This window comes from Mangifera indica, chromosome 6 (assembly GCF_011075055.1).
Source record: "Mangifera indica cultivar Alphonso chromosome 6, CATAS_Mindica_2.1, whole genome shotgun sequence".
NCBI classification, from domain to species: domain Eukaryota; kingdom Viridiplantae; phylum Streptophyta; class Magnoliopsida; order Sapindales; family Anacardiaceae; genus Mangifera; species Mangifera indica.
In genome coordinates, this window is record NC_058142.1 from 15,735,371 (window position 1) to 15,755,676 (window position 20,306).

Genomic DNA, 20,306 nt, shown 5'->3' on the forward strand with positions numbered 1-20,306 from the left:
CTTTCTTTTTCGAGGAACAGTGTCCTTTGATCCAACAGGTCTATCACGCTTCTGGCTTGAGGTAGATGGATCAGTCACGGCTTGAATGGACTGTTCAACAGTCACATTGATTCTTGCTGGTGTATTAGCAGCTGGAACATGTGATCTTGTCACTTTTGCTGTATCAACAAATGCATTAGACATTTGGTTGGCAATAATTTGTAATCGCACTATCCTTTGCACTTCAGTTTCACTTTGGGATGTGCGAGGATCTAAATGAGACATGGTAGGTACATACCAAGTAAGTTCATGCCTAACTTCAGGAGGCATTTTCTTTTCCCCTAAAGATGGGAAAGTTGTCTCATCAAAGTGACAATCTATAAATCATGCAGTAAAAAGATCACCTGTTAATGGTTCCAGGTACCTAATAATGGATGGTGAATTATATCCAACATATATTCCCAAACGACGTTGGGGTCCCATTTTTGTGCGTTGAGGGGACGCAATAGGGACATATACAGTACAACCAAATATTCTCAAATGAGATACATTAGGTTGGTAACCAAGAACCAATTGTAGGGGAGAATATTGATGATAAGAAGAAGGTCGCAAGCGAATTAACGCTGCAGCATGTAATATAACATATCCCCACATAGAAGTAGGTAATTGACTTTTTAATAATAAAGTACGTGCAATTACCTGAAGTCGTTTGATAAGAGACTCAACTAATCCATTCTGTGTGTGGACATGCGGGACTGGATGTTCAACCTCAATTCCAGTAGACATGCAATAATCATCAAATGTTTTGGATGTAAATTCACCAGCATTATCTAGCCGTATTGACTTGATCGAATAATCTGCGAAATGTGCCTTTAATTTGATAATTTGTGCTAACAGTTTAGCAAATGCAACATTTCGAATAGGCAATAAACAAACATGAGACCATCGTGCAGATGCATCAATTAAGACCATAAAATAACGAAATGGCCCACTTGGTGGGTGAATGGGTCCACATATATCCCTTTGAATCCTTTACAGAAACGATGGGGATTCACCTCCAATTTTGGAGGGGGATGGTCTTATTACTAATTTGCCTTGAGAACAGGCGGTGCAGAATTGTTCACTAGACAATAAAATTTTATGATTCTGTAATGTATGCCCATGTGAATTTTCAACAATCCTACATATCATTGTAGATCCTGGGTGGCCTAAACGATCATGCCAAAACATAAATGCTTTTGGATCAACGAACTTCTGGTTCGATACTGCGTAGGTCTCAATTGCCTTTATGGTTGTATAATACAATCCAGATGATAAAACATACAATTTTTCTAGTATAAGCCTTCTTCCGGAGGCATTACTAGTTATACAGATGAATTCTGCACCATTTTCACTCATGGTTTCAAGATGATAACCATTTTTTCTTATATCTTTAAAACTTAGTAGATTTCTTCTAGATCTACTTGAATATAATGCATCATTGATGCTTAATTTGGTCCCATTGTTTAACATAATTATGGCTCTTTCGGAGCCTTCTATCAGATCAATTGATCCTGATATGGTGGTTACTTTAGCTTCAATTAATGCTAAAGATAAGAAAAATTTCTTTACTTTAAGAATTGTGTGCGTTGTTGCACTATCCACCAAACATATGTCTCCCACATCAGCTTTTGAAGTCAACGCTTCAATTTTGGAGTCCATTTCCTTTCATTTAAAAATTACGTTAGTTATAACGTACACAAAATATTGAAAGGAAGAGAACATGACAATAAAATATAAAATAATATGCATGACTCCAAAATAAATATATATGATGGATTTAATTATAAAAATTTTGGGCATTTCATACTCATAATAACTACTTCTGGTAGTTGCGTTCACTTCAGGGAACGATATATAACGAGAAAATATTAATTCAGAATTTTCTTTTCTGATATTGCTACTACAAGAGCAAAAATAAAATGTGGAGAATATTTTATCTTCCACATTCAGGAAAAGATTCTGAATATTACAGAGTTATACTAAATATAGAGTCATTGTATTCATATTTCGACTTGTAATCCTTCAGGGATATGATGCCAAAAGATAATAGCCTTGTATTTGTTCTTCTGGGATATTTTATTTAGTTAGTTTTTCAAGGCTCACAAATTCTAGGTGGAGACTCATGTAAAAAACCCATTTAATATTATCCATCTAATTTTAGGAACTTCAGGTTTAATTATTGTCATATTTACAAAACTTCTGGTTTTGTAGACAATATATATGAGTTAATTTTTGAAACTTCAGGTTCAAATATTATTTCATATTTACAAAACAGCTGATTTTGTAGGAGAAATATTGAGATTAATTTTGAAAGCTTCAGGTCCATATATTATCCCATATATACAAAACTTCTGGTTTTGTAATTAGTTTTCAGAATATTATAATACGTATTCTGAGTATGTTTTGGACTTCAAGTCCATATTTTTCACACTTTATGCAAACTTCAGGTTGCAAAGGTGATATCATTATTAAAATAAAGACTTTGATGAAACTGGGGACTTCCGGCCCATAAACATGTATTCTCATGATTTTACAAACTTCAAGTTGTAAATCGTAAAACTCGGGACTTCGGGCCCATATATATGATTTTCTCACGATTTTACAAACTTCAGGTTGTAAATCGGATATAAATAAAAATAAAGATTCAAATAAATAAATATGCGAATAATAAATATTCAAATAAATGGAATACAATAAAAATAAATATTTAAATAATATCAGGACTTCCGGTCCAGATTATTGGTTTTGTAAGCTTCAGGTTACAAATAATATTTATGACTTCAGGTCACAAATTTATAAGTTTGTAAACTTCGAGTTACGAATGATATTCAGGATTTTAGATCCAGATTCATGATATTCAGGACTGCAGGTCCAGATTTATAATTTTGTAAACTTCAAGTTACAAATAGGATTCAGAACTTTGGATCCAGATTTATAATAGTCCAGACTTCAGGTCTAGATTCATAATATTGTAAACTTCAGGTTACAAATAATATGCAGGACTTCGGGTCCAAATTTATGATATTCCAGACTTCAGGTCTAGATTCAAAAGTTTCAGAACTTTAGGTCCAGATTTACAATTTTGCAAACTTCGGGTTGCAAATATTGTATAATTATAAAGAAAAATTAAGCAGAAATATAACAGAAATTAAAAGTCAACTGGGACATCACAACTGGGATATCCGTATTTATAATATTTAAACAATATAACAACATAATATAAAGATATTATATACCTGAGCTGATCGTGTTGATAACATGTTATAAATTTAATACACAAGTATACAAAGATAAATGATTCAAGAAGAATGGAGAAGAAAAGAGAGGAAGAGCAAAAGCAATTGAAGCAATTGATTTCCGGATGAAGAAAAGAGAAGAGAAAATTTGCATATCTCATGAAGAGTAAGGGGGCAGTATTTATAGACATTTGGCTGCCCCATTAGTCAACAAATATGGCTGTAAACATAGCCAATTTTCCAAGCCAATTTTCCAAGCTAATTTAATGCATTCCCATTGCCTTTTGGCCAAAGTCAACAATATGGGGTGGAAAAATCCACCATCTGCAACACCCTCAAATTACTCACAAATTACAATAGAATTTTTTATTTTGTATAAACTCCTATTGAAGGATGAAACCTCTGGCTTCATTTGATCTAAATCGATTTAACTCGATTTAATTTGGTTTAAATTCATTTGATTCAAATTTAAGTTGAATTCAAACTAAAAGATTTGATTTATTTTTTACACTAAACCAAACTCAAGTTAGGTTATGTTTGACTTAACTCGATTTGAGTTCAGTTTGAATTCATAGTTTGAATCGATAGTTGAAATTAGTGATTTGGTTCAGTTTAAATTCATAGTTCGAACAGATAGTTTGAATTTGTGACCTGGTTCGATTCGAATTAGTGATTTTTTCTACTATTTAGATAAAACGATATCGTTTTATCAATGAAATATGAATTCAAATTATGAATCCAAACCACGAATTTGAATCATTGATTCAGAATAAAACAATAATAAATATTAAAAAAATAAACACTTGAATCAAATGAAAAAACATTAACATAAATATTGTTCCAAATAGAAAGGAAAGCAAATTATTATTATTTTTTTACAGTGAAGTCAGTATAGACCACATATTTGTATTGTATGTGGATTCGTCCTCAATATAAAAAGCATTTACTGTGGCAAGAAAAAACCTAATTTTGATAACACGTGATGTTATTTAGACCAGGTGTTGACCTGGTCAAAGAATGGATCAGTTGGTCAAACTCCAGATATCAGCATGATATCGGTATTAGCTAATTAAAATTTAAAATGGTCTTTTGCCTCGATGTCAGCATGATATCAACATGACGGTTAGACCTGACAATTGACCCGTGGTTTGACACTATTAACTGATCTAATTTTGGGACAATTCGGTCTAATGATTGAAACAGCTTTTAACTATGATCCAGACCATATTTGATACCGATTATTGGTTAGACTAAGCAATTTGATCCAAGTTTTAAAAGAGGGTGGCAAATCTTTTACAACACTAGTAGTCAAGAATTATGAAGTCAGAAGTGATAGATAAAGATGTAGGAGGAATTTTAAGCCATTGATTTGATCATCATATTGGATTTGTCAAATATTTGAAGACTTGTTTTTTTTTCAGACATCCCATTTGAAATAAATTTCTGAATCCAGCATTACAATAATAAAAATCTTAATAGTTATCCAAAGTCAAGGGTTAAACTATGTGAACTAACAATGAGTGCTAATTTGTGTAGTTTGCAGTGTTGCATGCAATTCTCTGAGCTGGTTATGAAAATTTTGATTGACTGGTTTGATGTTGTGAGCAGTGAGGGCATTGAACTCAATATTTCAACAATGGGATGCAGAGGCAGCACCAGGAGTGTGGAACATAAGTGGACAGCCATGCAGTGGAGCTGCCATCAATGCAACAAACTTGGAACACTATAATCCTGCTATCAGATGTGACTGTTCTTATGATAATGGTTCAACCTGCCATATCACTGAGCTGTACTCTCTCTTTCTCTCTACCAAATTTAGTGAAATTTTCATATTGACTTGTTTCAGGTTAATCAGTTACAGAGAGATTATACTGGTTCCTAAAGAATCCTCTTTTGAATTATAAAATTTATTTTAAACCTGCCTTTTCTGCAGAACAAAGTTTGTTTGTTTGCTTGCTTCTCTTAGGCTTCAGTCTCTAAATTTTTGAAAAAAAAAAAAATTCCCTTTTCTCACTTAGATTAAGAATAGATTTTGGGTTGACTTCGTGCTATTAGGCATTAGCATTAAATTTTGAGTTATTGACTGTTCAACCTACACTGTACGAATTTTTTGTGATGCTTTAGATAGATTTTAACTTCTGTGACTGAGTGCTCATTATTTTTGTAATTCTTTTTTCATTAAATAGTATGTTCCAATTTTCTCCCAAAAGTTGTGGTAAAACCTGTTGGGTTGTCCTACATTGGTTGGGAAGGAGCTTAGATGTTAGTATATGCTAGCTTTTGGGATGAGGGAGATCCAAAAACATCAAATAGTGGTATCAGAACCTGATTGCAACAGCTCCACCCAAAAGTCTACAAGATTAACTGCTTGACATGAAGTTCCAACCAGTATCCTATTGCTCATCCGGATGACTGGTTATGAAGAATGTTGAGCTGATGGTGTGAGGGGGAGATTGTTAGGTTGTCTCAAATCGGCTAGAAAACAGGCTAAAAGTGTGAGGGAACCACTAGCACCTAACAAAAGCTTTCCCAAGGTTGCATGTGACTATAAGGAAGTGTGTATTTTTCTGAGGCCAAGAGAGTGTACAACTGTAATCTGGTCAAATTTGAGGAGGTATGAATGAAAGTTGCCCTTATTTTTTTTCCAGGAGAGTATTTGCACTGGGCAGAACAGGAGTAATTCCAGAAGAACTGGTGGCTTTGCAATTTCTGACAAATTTGTATGGATTTTCCCTTCCATTTCCCTGAATTTGATTTGTATAAATCCACTTTGAACTTTATCATTTTCTGTTTGAACACTGCAGTAGAATTAATCGAAATTACTTCACTGGTCCCTTGCCTGCATTTATTGGAAATTTATCTCGATTGAAGTATTTGTAAGTATTGAAAAGTACCCATATGATTGAAAACATATTTTAGATTATATTTGATTATTTCTGGTAACTGAGTTTGGATTTTGTTATAATTGTGTTTCATGTGTCTAGAGAGGTTGGCCACAACGCACTTTCCGGGCCTCTCCCAAGGGAGCTTGGAAACCTGAAGGACTTAACTTTTCTGTAAGACTGGAAAACTCTCTCCTTTGATCTCTTTTGTAAAATGACAGCAAGATTTAGATAAGTCTCTACAATTATTCTTATTAAACAAAAGCATCAATAATAAGCATTCTGTAGACATACAAGCTATCTTCTGTGCCATTGTCCAGAGTGGCTGGCTTTTGCAGAATCAACAGTAGAAGTTTTATTGTTTTTATTCTGAAATTGATTACTGTTAATACTCTTAAATCTAGAAAGGAAATGGATGTCTGATACGATCCTAGAACTTGGATTCCATATTAACTTTTGGTTTAGGGTTTATATGGCTTTAGACTTTCCAATCTCTTAAGTTAGATTTTCTCATAGTTCGTATTATTTGGTATTTTGAACAGTATTTATCTCCCTACATTTCAAATGTTAGCTGTTGAGAATGAGGAATTCAAAGCTATATAAACCTCACACTGGAAGCCCTAACGTTTTAATGTGGGATCCAAGCCCCATCTCTTGCACTTTGGATCCTAACATAGTCCAAGATAAAAGAAACTGTCATGATTCTATGCGTCACATGCTACTTAGGAAAACTCAGTGTGATGGTTTAGTCATTGTGCATATATACAATTGCAATTATATTCATCCAAAAATTCTGCTTAAAAATTGTGTTTGTCACAGAAAGATTTTGAGTACTCATGTAACACAATATATGAATTTAAATAAAACACTGACAACTAAAGTGTTATATTCTTCTGGTATATGTCATGCAGGGCTATATGTTCCAACAATTTCTCTGGAGCACTTCCTGCTGAACTGGGTAACTTGGTCAAACTAGAGCAAATGTAAGTCATACTTTTTTGTTTAATATATTATATTATGTTTCTTAAGTATATCACTATTGTCTCCCCAGAGTTTCAGGTCTTATGAAATTAAGAAGTTTTCTGTTGGTGAATGTCACAGTTACATCGACAGTTCTGGACTGACTGGGGAGATTCCTTCAACACTTGCTAATCTCCAAAATATGCAAATTATGTAAGGAAAACCCTATCTGCATGTTTGTAGCTTTTTGTTTCTGCAATGGATGAAGATTACCTTGTGCCTGAACTTGGCTTGGTGAATTTTTAATTTCAGGTGCGCATATGATTGTTCATTAACCGGCAAAATACCAGATTTCATCGGAAACTGGACCAGGCTTACATCGCTGTAATATATTCAAAAATTCTTTCATATTTTTAAATTGTGTTTAGTGAATGGGAGCAGAAATTTTCTCAGGCTCTGTCTAGATTTAAGCATTCTGATTATTGTGTAAATAGTCTGTCAAATTTTTCTGCAGGAGATTTGGAGGAAACTCTTTTGAAGGTCCTATACCATCCAGTTTTTCTGACTTGACCTCATTGACCACCTTGTGAGTATAGCTATAATAATACTACAGATACCAACTACAAAAATTAACATGGCAAGATATCATATTAGTGCTGTTAGAATTATTTGTGCAGACAAATCACAGATATAAATAATGTGAGCTCGTCGCTTGATTTCATTAAAAATATGAAGGACTTAACTGAATTGTAAGTTATGCATATTCCATTCAGTTACATCTAATTTTTCGATTTCTACTTTTCTTCTCAGCTGATTCATTTTGACATTGGCCTTAGATCTTTAAGAAATTCTCTGATCAATGGTAGCATTCCATCTAACATCGGAGAATATAAAAAATTACAAACTCTGTAAGTAGTATTGTATTACCCTCTGTTCATCTACTTGTTCAATAAAACTATGTGCATAGAGTCTTGAGTATATAGATAATATATCATTATGTGATTAAATGATTTTGAATTAAGAAAAAAGTAATATCCAATCACATGATAACACGTTATTTATATACGCAATTATGTATTAAAAACTATGTGCACATATCATTGCTCCTTATTATTTATTCAATAAAATTATAAGTATATATTTTTGGTACACAATTTGAGTGTACAGATAATATATCATCATATAATTAGATATTTTTGAATTAAAGATAAAATAACATCCAATTATATAATGAGATATTATTTGTGTATTCAAATTGTATACTAAAAATGTATATACATAACATTGCTCTTGTTTATTTGTGTGTCTTTAAATAAATATTTTTCTCTTTTTGCAGGGATTTGAGTTTCAACAAATTAATTGGTCAAATCCCAAGTGCTTTGTTCAGTATTGATTCTCTTACTCACTTGTAAATTTATTGAAGCTTCCCTCCATCTATTCAACAATTGACTATTTTATTTTCGTTTTTTCATGTTATATTTTGTTCATCCTCTGTTCTTTCATTTAACATACATTAGTTTCCGTCTGGTTCAATGGCCAGGTTTCTAGGAAATAATAGTCTGTCAGGAGCCCTTCCTCAGCAAAAAGCTATGTATCTTCAAAGCATGTAAGCCCAGTTGGGAACTATGCCTATTATACGATGTTTAATTAGATGGAAATTATATGTCCATTTTTGTTGTATCTTGAAAGTTTTAGAGGCTCCAATTAAAAGAGGTATTGGGGCTAAACACTTTATGAGTAGATTAAGACAGAAAAAATAGATTATTATTTTTTTTACATATAAAGATCACTTTCTTTGATAAATAGTTTGTAATATCTTTAGTCTAATAGTATGACTTATTGTTAAAATATTATCGATAATTTTACATTTTAGCTTGCACCCTTGCTTATATATACTCAATATCTCTCTTGTACTTTGTTGATGAGAGATTTGTCTAAATATATTATATTCATTAGCTTTGATACCTTAACAGTCTGGTCCAATACTCTAGTTCACTTTTAAGATGTTTACTTTAGACAAATTTTGTCATGGTTTTCCTTTTACTTTTTGCAACCCAAAACTGGCTGTGATTGTCTGGGAGTTTATTTGCTATTTAACCAATTTTCAATTATCATTTCTAAGCAATGTGGATGTCCATACATAACCAACATTCCTCTTGTGCTTTGTCGATATGAGATTTGCTCAAAGGGTGTTACAAGATTGATTAAAACAATTGAAAGTTTTGATGAAGTTCCCTTTTAGATTTATATGCATTTATTTCCTACTCATATAGTGCTTGACATTATATTTCTTGCAGAGATTTATCTTACAAATATCTATCAGGATCTTTTCCCTTGTGGATAACTGCAGGTTCACAACAACCGTAAGTCTCTTGAACCATAATAATTTCTTTGTATTGTGGAGTTCACATGAACCCTCTTTCTTTATTTGTTTATGCTTCATAAAATTGCATGATTGTATGAAGAAATCAATAATAAAATTTATGACATTCTTGCCAATTCAAGAGAAATTCAGATGACTGTATGAGAATTTTTGAGCACTCATCATTTCAGTGGCCCAGTTCTGTCTTATTATCTGTAAATTATCTTAAAATACTTGACAGTACCCAACTAATTGCCTTGATGTGCTTGAATTTTCAACATCTGAACAAAAGTTGCTTGGAATAACCATTTGAATACCGGGGGCATAACTCATCTCTAATGCTTTTGTAATGTGGTTGGTTTTTTCTCATGTCATGACTTAATATAATACATCCCTGATAAGTATACTTCAAACGTTGAATGATAATTGATCTTACTATGGAATTGAACAGGAATTTAGTGGGCAACAATTTCGCATTTGATGACTCAAACAGCAGGTTAGTTATAGTTCCTTCATTGATGAACTAAGGTGTCAGATTTTGTTTTTGTAAAAAGGCACTGGCAAGATAACTGGTAATGTTCTCTGTGCTTGCCAGTATTATCCCTGGATTGAACTGTCTGCAGAGGAACTTCCCCTGCAATAAGAATAGTCCACGATGTAAGCTTTTTTCTTTGTACTGAAATTTATATAGATGCTGCTGTGGCTTTATAAATTGTTTCTTTATTCAGCCCCAATTGGGTTAACTGGACCATACTGATATCATATTGAGTACTTGCAATTGCAGATTCAGGTTTTGCAATCAAGTGTGGTGGTGAAGAAATGAAAGTTGATAAAATAGTGTATGAGGCTGACATCTATAATACTGGTGGAGCTTCTTTTAATGTACTTGGTGCAGAAAAATGGGCAGTTAGTGATGTGAGTTTATTTTCTAATGGACAATTTAACACACGTGTCCAAAATACTGGCTCGCAAGTGACTGGCACTGCAACCCCGGAGCTTTACCAGTATTCAAGGCAATCCCCAGGATCACTTAGATACTATGGGCTTGGTCTGCAGAATGGACCTTACAATGTGAGCTTGTCCTTTGCTGAGACAGTTTTTGACGATCAAAGCTCACACACGTGGACAAGTCTTGGAAGACGTGTTTTTGATATCTATATTCAGGTAAACATTCACTGGAAAGTTTTGGTTCTTTCCCTTACAATACATTTATAATTTCTTTCATTATTGATCCTGTAGGGAATTCTTGAGTTAAAAGATTTTGACATATCAAAGGAAGCAGGTGGGGAAAGGAAAGCAGTTATAAAGAAATTTAAAGCTAATGTGTCAGAGAACTATCTTGAAATTCACTTATTTTGGGCTGGTAAAGGGACTCGTTTCATACCTGAAGTAGGTAGTTACGGGCCATTAATTTCAGCTCTTAGTGTCATTCCAGGTAATTATTTGATTCTTTTGAACCTTCACTTAAGATGAGTTATAATAGATGTGCTTATATGCTTCTTCGTGGTATACATTTAACTGAATTTTACTTCTCAGATTTCAAACCCACTGTCGGTATTGCACATAAGAAGAACCAGACTGGGCTCATTGTTGGTATTGTAGTAGCTTTCGGAAGTTTAGGCTTCATATTGATGTTTTTAATGCTCTACATGAGAACAAAAAGAGACAATGACAATGTGGAAGGTAATTGTGCCCAAAAGATTTTAAAAATAATAATAGTTGAAGTCTCAAAAACCAAGTTTAATATAGGTTTCACAAAAGCTTAAATGTTGTACTAGTGCACATAATTTGGTTCATGAAATTGGCAAAGCTGCTGCTGTAATTTGTCTCTTAATGTTGTTATGTAATCTTTTACCTTGCTTCAATATGCAGTGCTACTTGGAATGGGACCTAAACCTAAAATTTTCAGTTACACTGAGTTGAGATCTGTAACAAAAGACTTCGACCCTGCAAATAAGCTTGGTGAGGGAGGATTTGGACCTGTGTACAAGGTAACTTTAATATCTTACATTTGCAAGTTACATACAATAATTAGTACACTGAAAACTTAGGCTGCAATGTTATATCCGCAATGCATTATCATAGTTTGACACTAATAAAAGGAAAACTAGGTGAGCTTTAGCTTTTGGATACTCACCAAGATGGAGCAGAAATGATTTATGTCTATAAATCTGATGCTGCAGGGTACGCTTTCTGATGGAAGGGTGGTAGCTGTGAAGCAACTTTCGCTTGGATCCCACCAAGGGAAAAATCAGTTTGTTAATGAGATTGCTACCATAACTGCAGTGCAACATCGCAATCTTGTGAAATTATATGGCTGCTGCATCGAGGGAACTAAGTGCCTCCTTGTTTATGAGTATCTTGAAAACAGAAGCCTTGATCAAGTGTTGTTTGGTATGAGGATGCTAATGATCTATCTCTCTAATTCCTTTATGGAGATAAATTGTCTATGCATCTTGAATTATCAACTTTAATAATTCTTGGAAGATCGTAACGATTGCAGCCACATTTTTGCAGGAAGAAGGGAGATGCATCTAGATTGGCCTACCCGGTTCAATATATGCCTAGGAACTGCAAGAGGTCTAACATATCTTCATGAGGATTCTAGGCCAAAAATTGTGCATCGAGACATCAAAGCAAGTAATATTTTACTTGACGCCAAACTCTGCCCGAAAATATCAGATTTTGGATTGGCAAAGCTGTTTGATGACACAAAAACTCACATCAGCACTAGAGTTGCAGGCACCATGTAAGTTCCTGTAATTATTCCTCGACTATCATTCTTCCTTTATTCTCCTTTTAGAGAATGTGCGGCAAAGAATTGCTTTGTATTTATGTACATTCTTCCTTCATTTTTTTGTAGTGGCTATCTGGCACCGGAGTATGCAATGCGTGGGCACCTGACGGAAAAGGCTGATGTATTCAGCTTTGGTGTTGTTGCTTTGGAGATTGTCTGTGGAAGAACAAATTCTGATACTAGCTTGGATAGGGAACAGATTTATCTTCTTGAATGGGTAAACAAAATGAACTTGAATTTTGAAATTTTTTTTGTTTGCTTTCTTCTGTGCACCCTAGTTAAAATTATTCGTTCATTAATGAGCTGTCTCTATGATATTTCTAGGTCTGGAGTCTGCATGAAAGTAACCAAAGTTTGGCACTGATAGATCCCAAATTAACAGAGTTCAATGAAATCGAAGCTCTTCGTGTAATCGGAGTTGCGCTTCTGTGCACTCAAGCATCACCAATGTTACGGCCACCAATGTCACGTATCGTGAGTATGCTTTCTGGGGACATTGATGTGGAAACTGTTACTTCAAAGCCAAGTTATTTGACAGATTGGGATTGTATGGACATAACAAACAGTCTTTTGAGCAAAGATAGTGTTACATCTTCATCTACAAGAAGTTACAGCAGAAAGAAGAACCAATGCGACAGTGCAATTGATCTTAGCCCCGGAGTTGATCCATTGCTCTCTTCAGAAGATGCCACTCAGTTCAGTGACATTATAACAGAGGGGAGGTGAGAAATTTCTTTACTCCCTGAAGCTAGTCAACTTTTTGATCAATATCCTCCAAGATACAGTAGGACTTGTAGTGTTGTGAAACTATAATATGATGAATATGATGACCATCATACTGGATTTAAAGATAGAAAAGTTTCTGATATATCAGTTGGGGCGAGGGAATCCTCAAGTGGAAGTGGAAAATCCAACCCCAATTTTAAACAGTATTACTACATGCACTAATTGTGGGTACAAATATGAGCATAAACATTGATGTATCATCATGTGATTATGTATTATTTTATTTTTAATTAAATTTTACTCAATCAAATATGATATGTTAGTGTTTATACCGGTGTTTATATACATTATTAGTGCATAAAGTATTATTGTAGTTTTTAGTATATGGGATTTTAATCCAATGAGTAGATCATAGGGTGTTGGTGGTTAAGATGCAGAACAATTTGTATATGATTGTCCATAAATGTGCTTGGATTGAATTGTTTTTAGAGAAACTTTCCCTGCAATAAGAATGCTCTGTTCTATAAGTAGCTTTCAGTCTGCCCTTTAATTCATTTCCTATAATTTAGTGTATGGCCGATTTTCCTTCTTTGGGTATTATTTTCCAGGCTCGTGAGCTTGATGAGTCAAATGCCCCTCAAATTTGAACTAAAAAATAATAGTCTTGAGCTCAAGTTTGAGCTCATTTGGGTTTATCAGAGCCAGTTCATTTTTTAGCTTGAACAAGTTGACCTAACTCTAGTCAGATGGGAGGTGAGAAATTTCTTGACTCACTGAAACCAAGTGAATAATACTCCTCCTGCAAACTATAATTCATGCAAAACTATTGAAGTAGTTAGCATTTTCAAAGTGGAAGCAACCATTGTATACAAGACAGAATTTCACTATATTTCTTAGGAGTGAGCTAAAGAACCAAACTAAAACTGTTGGGTACTCAATTTTTGGTTTTGGTAAGAACCCTTCTACCTCGGATAGGTTTTGATTCCAATTGTAGTGGAATTGATCGGCTTTAGTTATGATTCCACCTTTTGAAAAACCGAATCGAAAGCAGAACCCATCAACACCAATGGTAAAACAGTAAATTATTGCTTTCCAGGACTCTAGGACTCACCAGTTTGGTTCATTCAGTCTCTTTTTGGCGGTTTCATCTCCTGGCAAAACTTTTATTACTTTCCTCTATTTTCACCCAACACTTGAATTAGCCAGGGAAAGCTTGAGTTTAGTGAGATACTTTTCCACCAATGACCCTTGAATCTGAGAGATCTAATTTTTTTTTTTAGCGAAAATCTAAAAATCTGAGAGATCCAAACAGTCCAACTCAGTGTTGTATCGATTGGATAAGTTCTGGATAGGAGCCAAAAAAGATCATTTTTAATTTTAGTTCTTGAATTTTAGGTACCGACCTATTTTAGTTTTGATTATGATTTTTATTTTTTTAATATAAAAATTCGAATAATACACATATTTATTAATTAGGATTATAATATCTCATCTGCAGTTAGCTTATTTAAAACTTCCAGATATTGGAAAATGCTGCAACTTTCATATGATTCTCGCCAGCATTTAATTTTTTTTTGTCAACCAATGTTTTCAGAAAATTTAATTTGACATAGAATTAAAAATAATTTAATATCCATTTATAAAATTTAATATTATATGTATATATTTTTAGTATATAATTTAAATATATAAATGATATTTCATTATATGATTGAGTATTATTTTTTTTTTAATTTAAAATTATTCAATTATATAATAATACATTATTTATATATTTAAATTGTATATAAAAAATATATTATATATATATATATATATATATATATATATATATATATATATATATATATATATATATATATATATATATAATTTTATTGTTATTTTGTAGGAATCAACTTTGCAACCGTAGGTTCTTGTTTCCAAATTTAAGGAACTGGTATTGTGAGTGCAAGATATTGGTTTTACCATTTTAAGGAATCAAAACTTACTCGATAATTGGAATTGGAATTGAGAGAAAGGTTAGGGACGACAATGGAGAGGGGTGGGGTCGGATACCATATTCCCTATTCTTGTTTTTGCAAAAGATATCAATTTCTATTCTTAGTTTATCCCTTTTATGAGAATAACAAAAATTCTTCACTCTCTTCTCGAGGAAAAAATTTTCCTTCCTATCTCTTACACGCGAGAAAAAATCTTCTTCCCGTTCTCATATTTGTAGGAAAAAATTTTTTCTTCGTATTCTCTAAATATAATATAAGCATATTTAAAAATTAATTAAAATTAAAACCAACCTGTTATTTTAAATATCACAACTAATATATGTTAATATGCATAACAAAAATATAAATAATATAAAATTATAAAAGATATATTAATATTTAAATAAAAATATTAATATAAGATGACGAGTATGGAGATGGGGAAGAAGATGAAGACGAAGGTAGGACAAGACAAGGAGAGAATATATATATTCTTGTTCACGATAAAAAAAATATTTTTTATTTTTATTTATATCGAGAAATCTTTTCCCAATTAGAGGTCTTAAATTTTGGTTAAAATTATCATTTTTAAATATGGTGCCTTGTTTGGAATTGGTTTCTTTTCTTTGTCCTTATCGAGTCAACATAGTGTATTTCTCTATTTAGGCATATATAATAAAAAATTTAAAATCCTTTAGTACTTTTATTGTTGTCGTCTTTTACCTTATTGTTGTTTTTGTTGTCTTCTTCCTTTCTTGTTGTCATCCCAAACACATTCATTATTGTTGCGCTTAATGCATTACAAAATTCCTTTTTAGCCCTTCAAACATAAAATCTCCATTTTAACCTTCCACCATTAATCTGTTAGGAATTGCCTTAAGGCCTCACCTCTCACTTCTCAGTCGTTTTGATGGTTAGATTTAGGTTGGGTATGAGTCAAGCCAGTTTAGTCTTAAAAACTAACTTAATTTAGATGAATTTGATTTGAGTGTGTTTTTCCATAAATTTGGACCAAATCTAAGTTATAATATATGACTAGACTAAAAATGGAATCTAATTCAAATTATATAAAATTTGATTTGGCAAAACTTGCATGCCATTTATCAACTTGGTTCGATGCAAGTTGAGTCATGATTAGGGTTAGAGCCCATTCAGGAGGCTTAAAAATATAATAAAGATTGTCATTATTTCTGAATAATAAAACTTCTTCTTTTCTTTCTTATCGTCATGTTCTCTTACGTATCATTTTTTTATCTGATTTTCTCCTTCACACACGAAAGCTCACCTTCATCAATCGCTTTCTCTCCAGTTGCATTTTTTTTCTTCATACCTTTATTTTTATTAATCTTTCTTTCTTTTCTTCATCAGTCATTCTCTTCAGTGTTTATCTTGATCTCTCTTCGTCTTCATCTTGATTTCTCTCCTTAAAACATTTATTCTTATTGTCTCATCACATCAGCAGTCATTTTAGTTGGTAAAAATTTGTCTTAGTCAACCACGATTTTGGTTGTCGTGTTGTGGTCGACTAGTACACTATAAATATTCAGTTTTCATCTTTAGCTGTAAGAACTCTAATTAAAACGCTAATGTCTTGTTTGTTAATTAATTTGTCACAGATTCATGTTTGAGTTTATTTGATTGTTTCATAAATTTAGTGGTTGCATTTGAGCAATTGAAATGTTTGAAGACAGAAGGAAAAACGAGGGTGGGTTATTAAGAGAATGTCTTGTGATGTAGAATTTGTAATGTGAATTAATGAATATGACAGATTAAATTTATAGGATCTAATGTTTGGATTTATCAAATTTGAGCTACGAATTCTAGTAACAAACTTGATCTATAAACTTGAGCTGTAAGTCACAGATACAACCCAAAAATTTGAGTTACGAACTCGAATCAAGTCATGAATTTTAGATTTTTCTTCCGAATTGAATTCAAACCTTCCTTTGGAGTAACTTGTTGAACTTGAGCCATTGCTAACACCTTTTGAGCCGAATTTAAGTCAATTTATATTTAAGTTTGATTCAATTCGAATCTATTCCTAATTAGATTTGATTGGGACAAAACCCAAACAGGGTTAAATTTTGATTTGAATATAAAAGAATTAGTTTGAGAAAGACAAATTGAGGGTTATATTTGATTAAAAATAATTTAATTTTAAATTTGATCTAAATTAACTTAAACTTGATTTATTTTATTAGTTAGAATTTTTCTCATTCAATCTAAACTTAAGTTCGAATTCAATCAATTTGGATTGAATCCGTAGCTAATTGTTTTCTTACTATTTTTAAAAACATTGCAGGTGTCTAATGACTGTCTAAAACATAAGGGGTAGTAAAAAGTGATTAATCCATAATCTTCTTCCCTCATATCTCATCTCTAAAACGACACTGTCGATCTCATTTTGTTTGCGGTGGTGCTAGTCCTCGACTGTACCGTCTTCGATTTCAGGTGAGAGTTCAAATTCCTTCAACTTGTCTGGTATAATCAATCTTCAATCATTCACAGTATTCATCCTCATATTCTCTTGTTCAGATAAAGAAAAGCCCAATATATTTTTAATTTGATGATTTTTAAAGGATTTTGAGGCACTTTTTTCTCTGAAACTTGTGATTTGTTATCTATTGCTTTAATGTTTCAAACGGTGACGCCGATTTCAAAACAATTTATCTAATTTTCGAAAACCCTATCGAATTTTATTTCTATTAAAGGGTGAAAATTGTGGTTTTATTGGTATAAATCAGCTTGAAATTGTTGAATTTCATTGTAATCATTGACTCTTCTGAAAGAAGAAGAGAGAGAAATGGAAGAAGTTAAGGCTATGGCTTAGTAGCAGCAGTAGCAGCGTCTCTTACAACACTAGTAACAACAAGTTCAACAATAACAAAATCAATAGCAATGCCAAAATCAGAGAGAACACAGTTGGTTCAATCCAATGAACCAAATAAGCTTAAGAAAAAGAGTGTAAGAAAAGAAAAATTATTTTCTATTTCTTGTATTTACAACTTTTACATACAATGAATATATACCGTAAATTCTAATCTAAGTTTGGTAACATAATAAGAATTATACAAAAAAGGTAATGTTTTGAATGGAAGGGAATAATTCATTAATCAATGTGGAATATGATTTCCAGGGATATGATTTTCAATAATGTGGGATATGATTTCTAGGGATATTTCCAGGGATATGATTTCCAATACTCTCCCTCAAGCTTGTGGTTTGTAGATGTCATAAACGCTAAGCTTGTGTAAAAGGTAAAAATGTTGTCTGGATCCTAAAGGTTTAGTGAATGTATCAACTAGTTACTCTGATATTCGAATATGGTAAGACTTTATTATTCCTTCTTGTATCTTGTCTCTCACAAAGTTACAACTGATCTCTACATGCTTAGTTCTTTCATGAAAGACTGGATTGGTAGAGATGTTTTTTGTTGCTTTATTATCATAATAAAGGTCAACTGGTTTTGAGATTGTTATGCCCAGGTCCTTTAACAGATCATGAATCTATATTATTTCGCAAGTAATTTTTGCTATTTCCTAATATTCGGCTTCAGTTGAAGAGAGAAAGATAATGGATTGTTTCTTCGTTTTCCATGAGATAAGTGAATCCCCAAGTTTTACACAGAAACCCGTTAGTAATTTCCTTGTCATGAGACATGTACCCCAGTCTGAGTCATAGTAAGCTGTCACTTTCAGGTTTTTATCTTGAGGAAATAATAACCCTAGACTTGGACATCCTTTCAGGTATTTAATTACCTTTAAGGCTGTATCCATTGAGATTTCTTGGGTGCATGCATGAATTGACTATGAATTTGAACAACATAACTAATGTCTAGTCTGGTAATTATGAGATAGATTAGTCGTCCCACTAGTCATTGATACTCAAGATGATTTTATAGTGGTGGTTCTGCTGCTGTCTTGTTGTTATGATCATACTCTTGACTAGTGAGTTTGATATTTTGTTCTATTGGGACAATGCTTGGTTTGCAAGTAGATAATCTAGTATCTGCTATTAGTTCCAAAACATACTTTCTTTGGCTGAGAATGATTCTATCTGCAGATCAGGCAATTTCAATTCCTAGAAAATATTTTGGAAGTCTTAAATCTTTTATCCTAAATGATTTATGGAGGTGATCTTTAGCTTCTCTATGACGATTGTGTCATTTCTAGCTATAAGGATATCATCCACATAAACCGCGAGACATATGAATGAATTTTCTTGTCTTCTTATGAACAAGGCATAATCGTATCTTGACTGTTTGAAACCTAGATTGATCAATGCCTCTATAATTATGGTGTTCCATTGTTGGGATGCTTGTTTCAGACCATATAAAGACTTTCGCAATCTATATGCAAGATTCTCCTCCTATCTGTGAATTCCTGTTAGAACCTTCATGTATATTTCTTCATCTAAGTCCTTATGAAGGAAAGCATTGTGAACATCCATTTGATGAGGAGACCAGTCATGAAAAGCTACAATAGCAAGAAGTGTGTAAATAGTAACATATTTAATGACAGGTGAAAAGGTCTCTTGGTAATCAAGTCCTTCTTATTAAGTGAACCCGTTTATGACCGACGAGCTTTATAATGTTCAATAGAATTATCAGCCCGATGTTTTATCTTGAAAACCCATTTGCAACCTATAGGTTTCTTATGAGATAGTCGTGGTACTAAATCCCAAGTCTTGTTGAGGTACAAAACTTCTGGTTTATTTGCCATTGCCTGAAGCTAATGAAGTGATTGGACTACTTTTGAATATGAGTTAGGTTCATGATGTTTAGAAATGTGACTAATGTAGGCTTAGTGCTCTGGAGATAACCTGTCATAATTGATATATTAAGAAATAACATATGGTCCAGATGAAACAACACAAATATAGTCAGTGCTCCAAAATAGGGGGTTTTATGGTTCATGATGAATGTCTCAAAGGAACTTGTATAAAAATATCAGAAGTAACAGGAACATCCATGGATGATGATGAAGTTGGATCTAGGATAGGTAAGGATAAAACAGCTCCTTGTGTTGTGAGAGGATGAAACTACATCATACTTTTGTTCAAAGAATTCAATGTGAGTCATTGGTGGTGAATCGGTGGATGTTGTGTCTATAATCTCATCAGCAAAAGGAAAAACATCTTTATGAAATGTGACATCTTTACTGATGAAGAATATGTCTGTAGCCATATCATATAGGTGATATCCTTTTTGTAGAGAAAAATATCCCATGAATACATAACAAATTGCTCGGGTGTCAAATTTGTCTGCTTGTTGAAGCTTGGTGGAGTAGCAGAGACACCTAAATACTTTTAAGTTCTTGATGTCTAGTTTTTTGCCAAAGA

General features: G+C 32.9%; 2 protein-coding genes across 2 annotated transcripts in view; both read left to right on the forward strand.

The window, feature by feature from the left end:
* The first annotated feature begins 4,239 nt into the window (after window positions 1–4,239).
* LOC123219708 (probable LRR receptor-like serine/threonine-protein kinase At1g56140) lies at window positions 4,240–13,423 on the forward strand. The gene is made up of 24 exons (XM_044641695.1): window positions 4,240–4,315; window positions 4,866–5,046; window positions 5,906–5,977; window positions 6,062–6,133; window positions 6,242–6,313; window positions 7,051–7,122; window positions 7,241–7,312; window positions 7,412–7,483; window positions 7,614–7,685; window positions 7,777–7,848; window positions 7,936–8,007; window positions 8,436–8,507; window positions 8,640–8,705; window positions 9,397–9,462; window positions 9,913–9,957; window positions 10,057–10,118; window positions 10,246–10,625; window positions 10,701–10,896; window positions 10,998–11,144; window positions 11,334–11,452; window positions 11,645–11,855; window positions 11,979–12,210; window positions 12,325–12,475; window positions 12,583–13,423. The coding sequence occupies exons 1-24, from the start codon at window positions 4,240–4,242 to the stop codon at window positions 12,982–12,984; spliced, it is 3,054 nt and encodes a 1,017-aa protein (XP_044497630.1). The 3' UTR covers window positions 12,985–13,423.
* Window positions 13,424–19,818: 6,395 nt separating this feature from the next.
* The window catches only part of LOC123219709 (probable LRR receptor-like serine/threonine-protein kinase At1g56140), a 33,371-nt gene continuing 32,883 nt past the window's right edge, over window positions 19,819–20,306 (forward strand). Inside the window, exon 1 of the mRNA XM_044641696.1 lies at window positions 19,819–19,966. Within this exon, the coding sequence (XP_044497631.1) occupies window positions 19,819–19,966 (148 nt within the window). The remainder of the gene's footprint in view (window positions 19,967–20,306) is intronic.

Excerpts from the sequence above, each read along its gene's own strand:
- LOC123219708 (XM_044641695.1), top strand. The coding sequence starts at position 4,240 with ATGTTATTTAGACCAGGTGTTGACCTGGTCAAAGAATGGATCAGTTGG. Across the intron at positions 8,008-8,435 it reads TATAAAAAATTACAAACTCT|GGATTTGAGTTTCAACAAAT; the intron begins GTAAGTAGTATT and ends CTCTTTTTGCAG. Across the intron at positions 12,211-12,324 it reads ACTAGAGTTGCAGGCACCAT|TGGCTATCTGGCACCGGAGT; the intron begins GTAAGTTCCTGT and ends ATTTTTTTGTAG.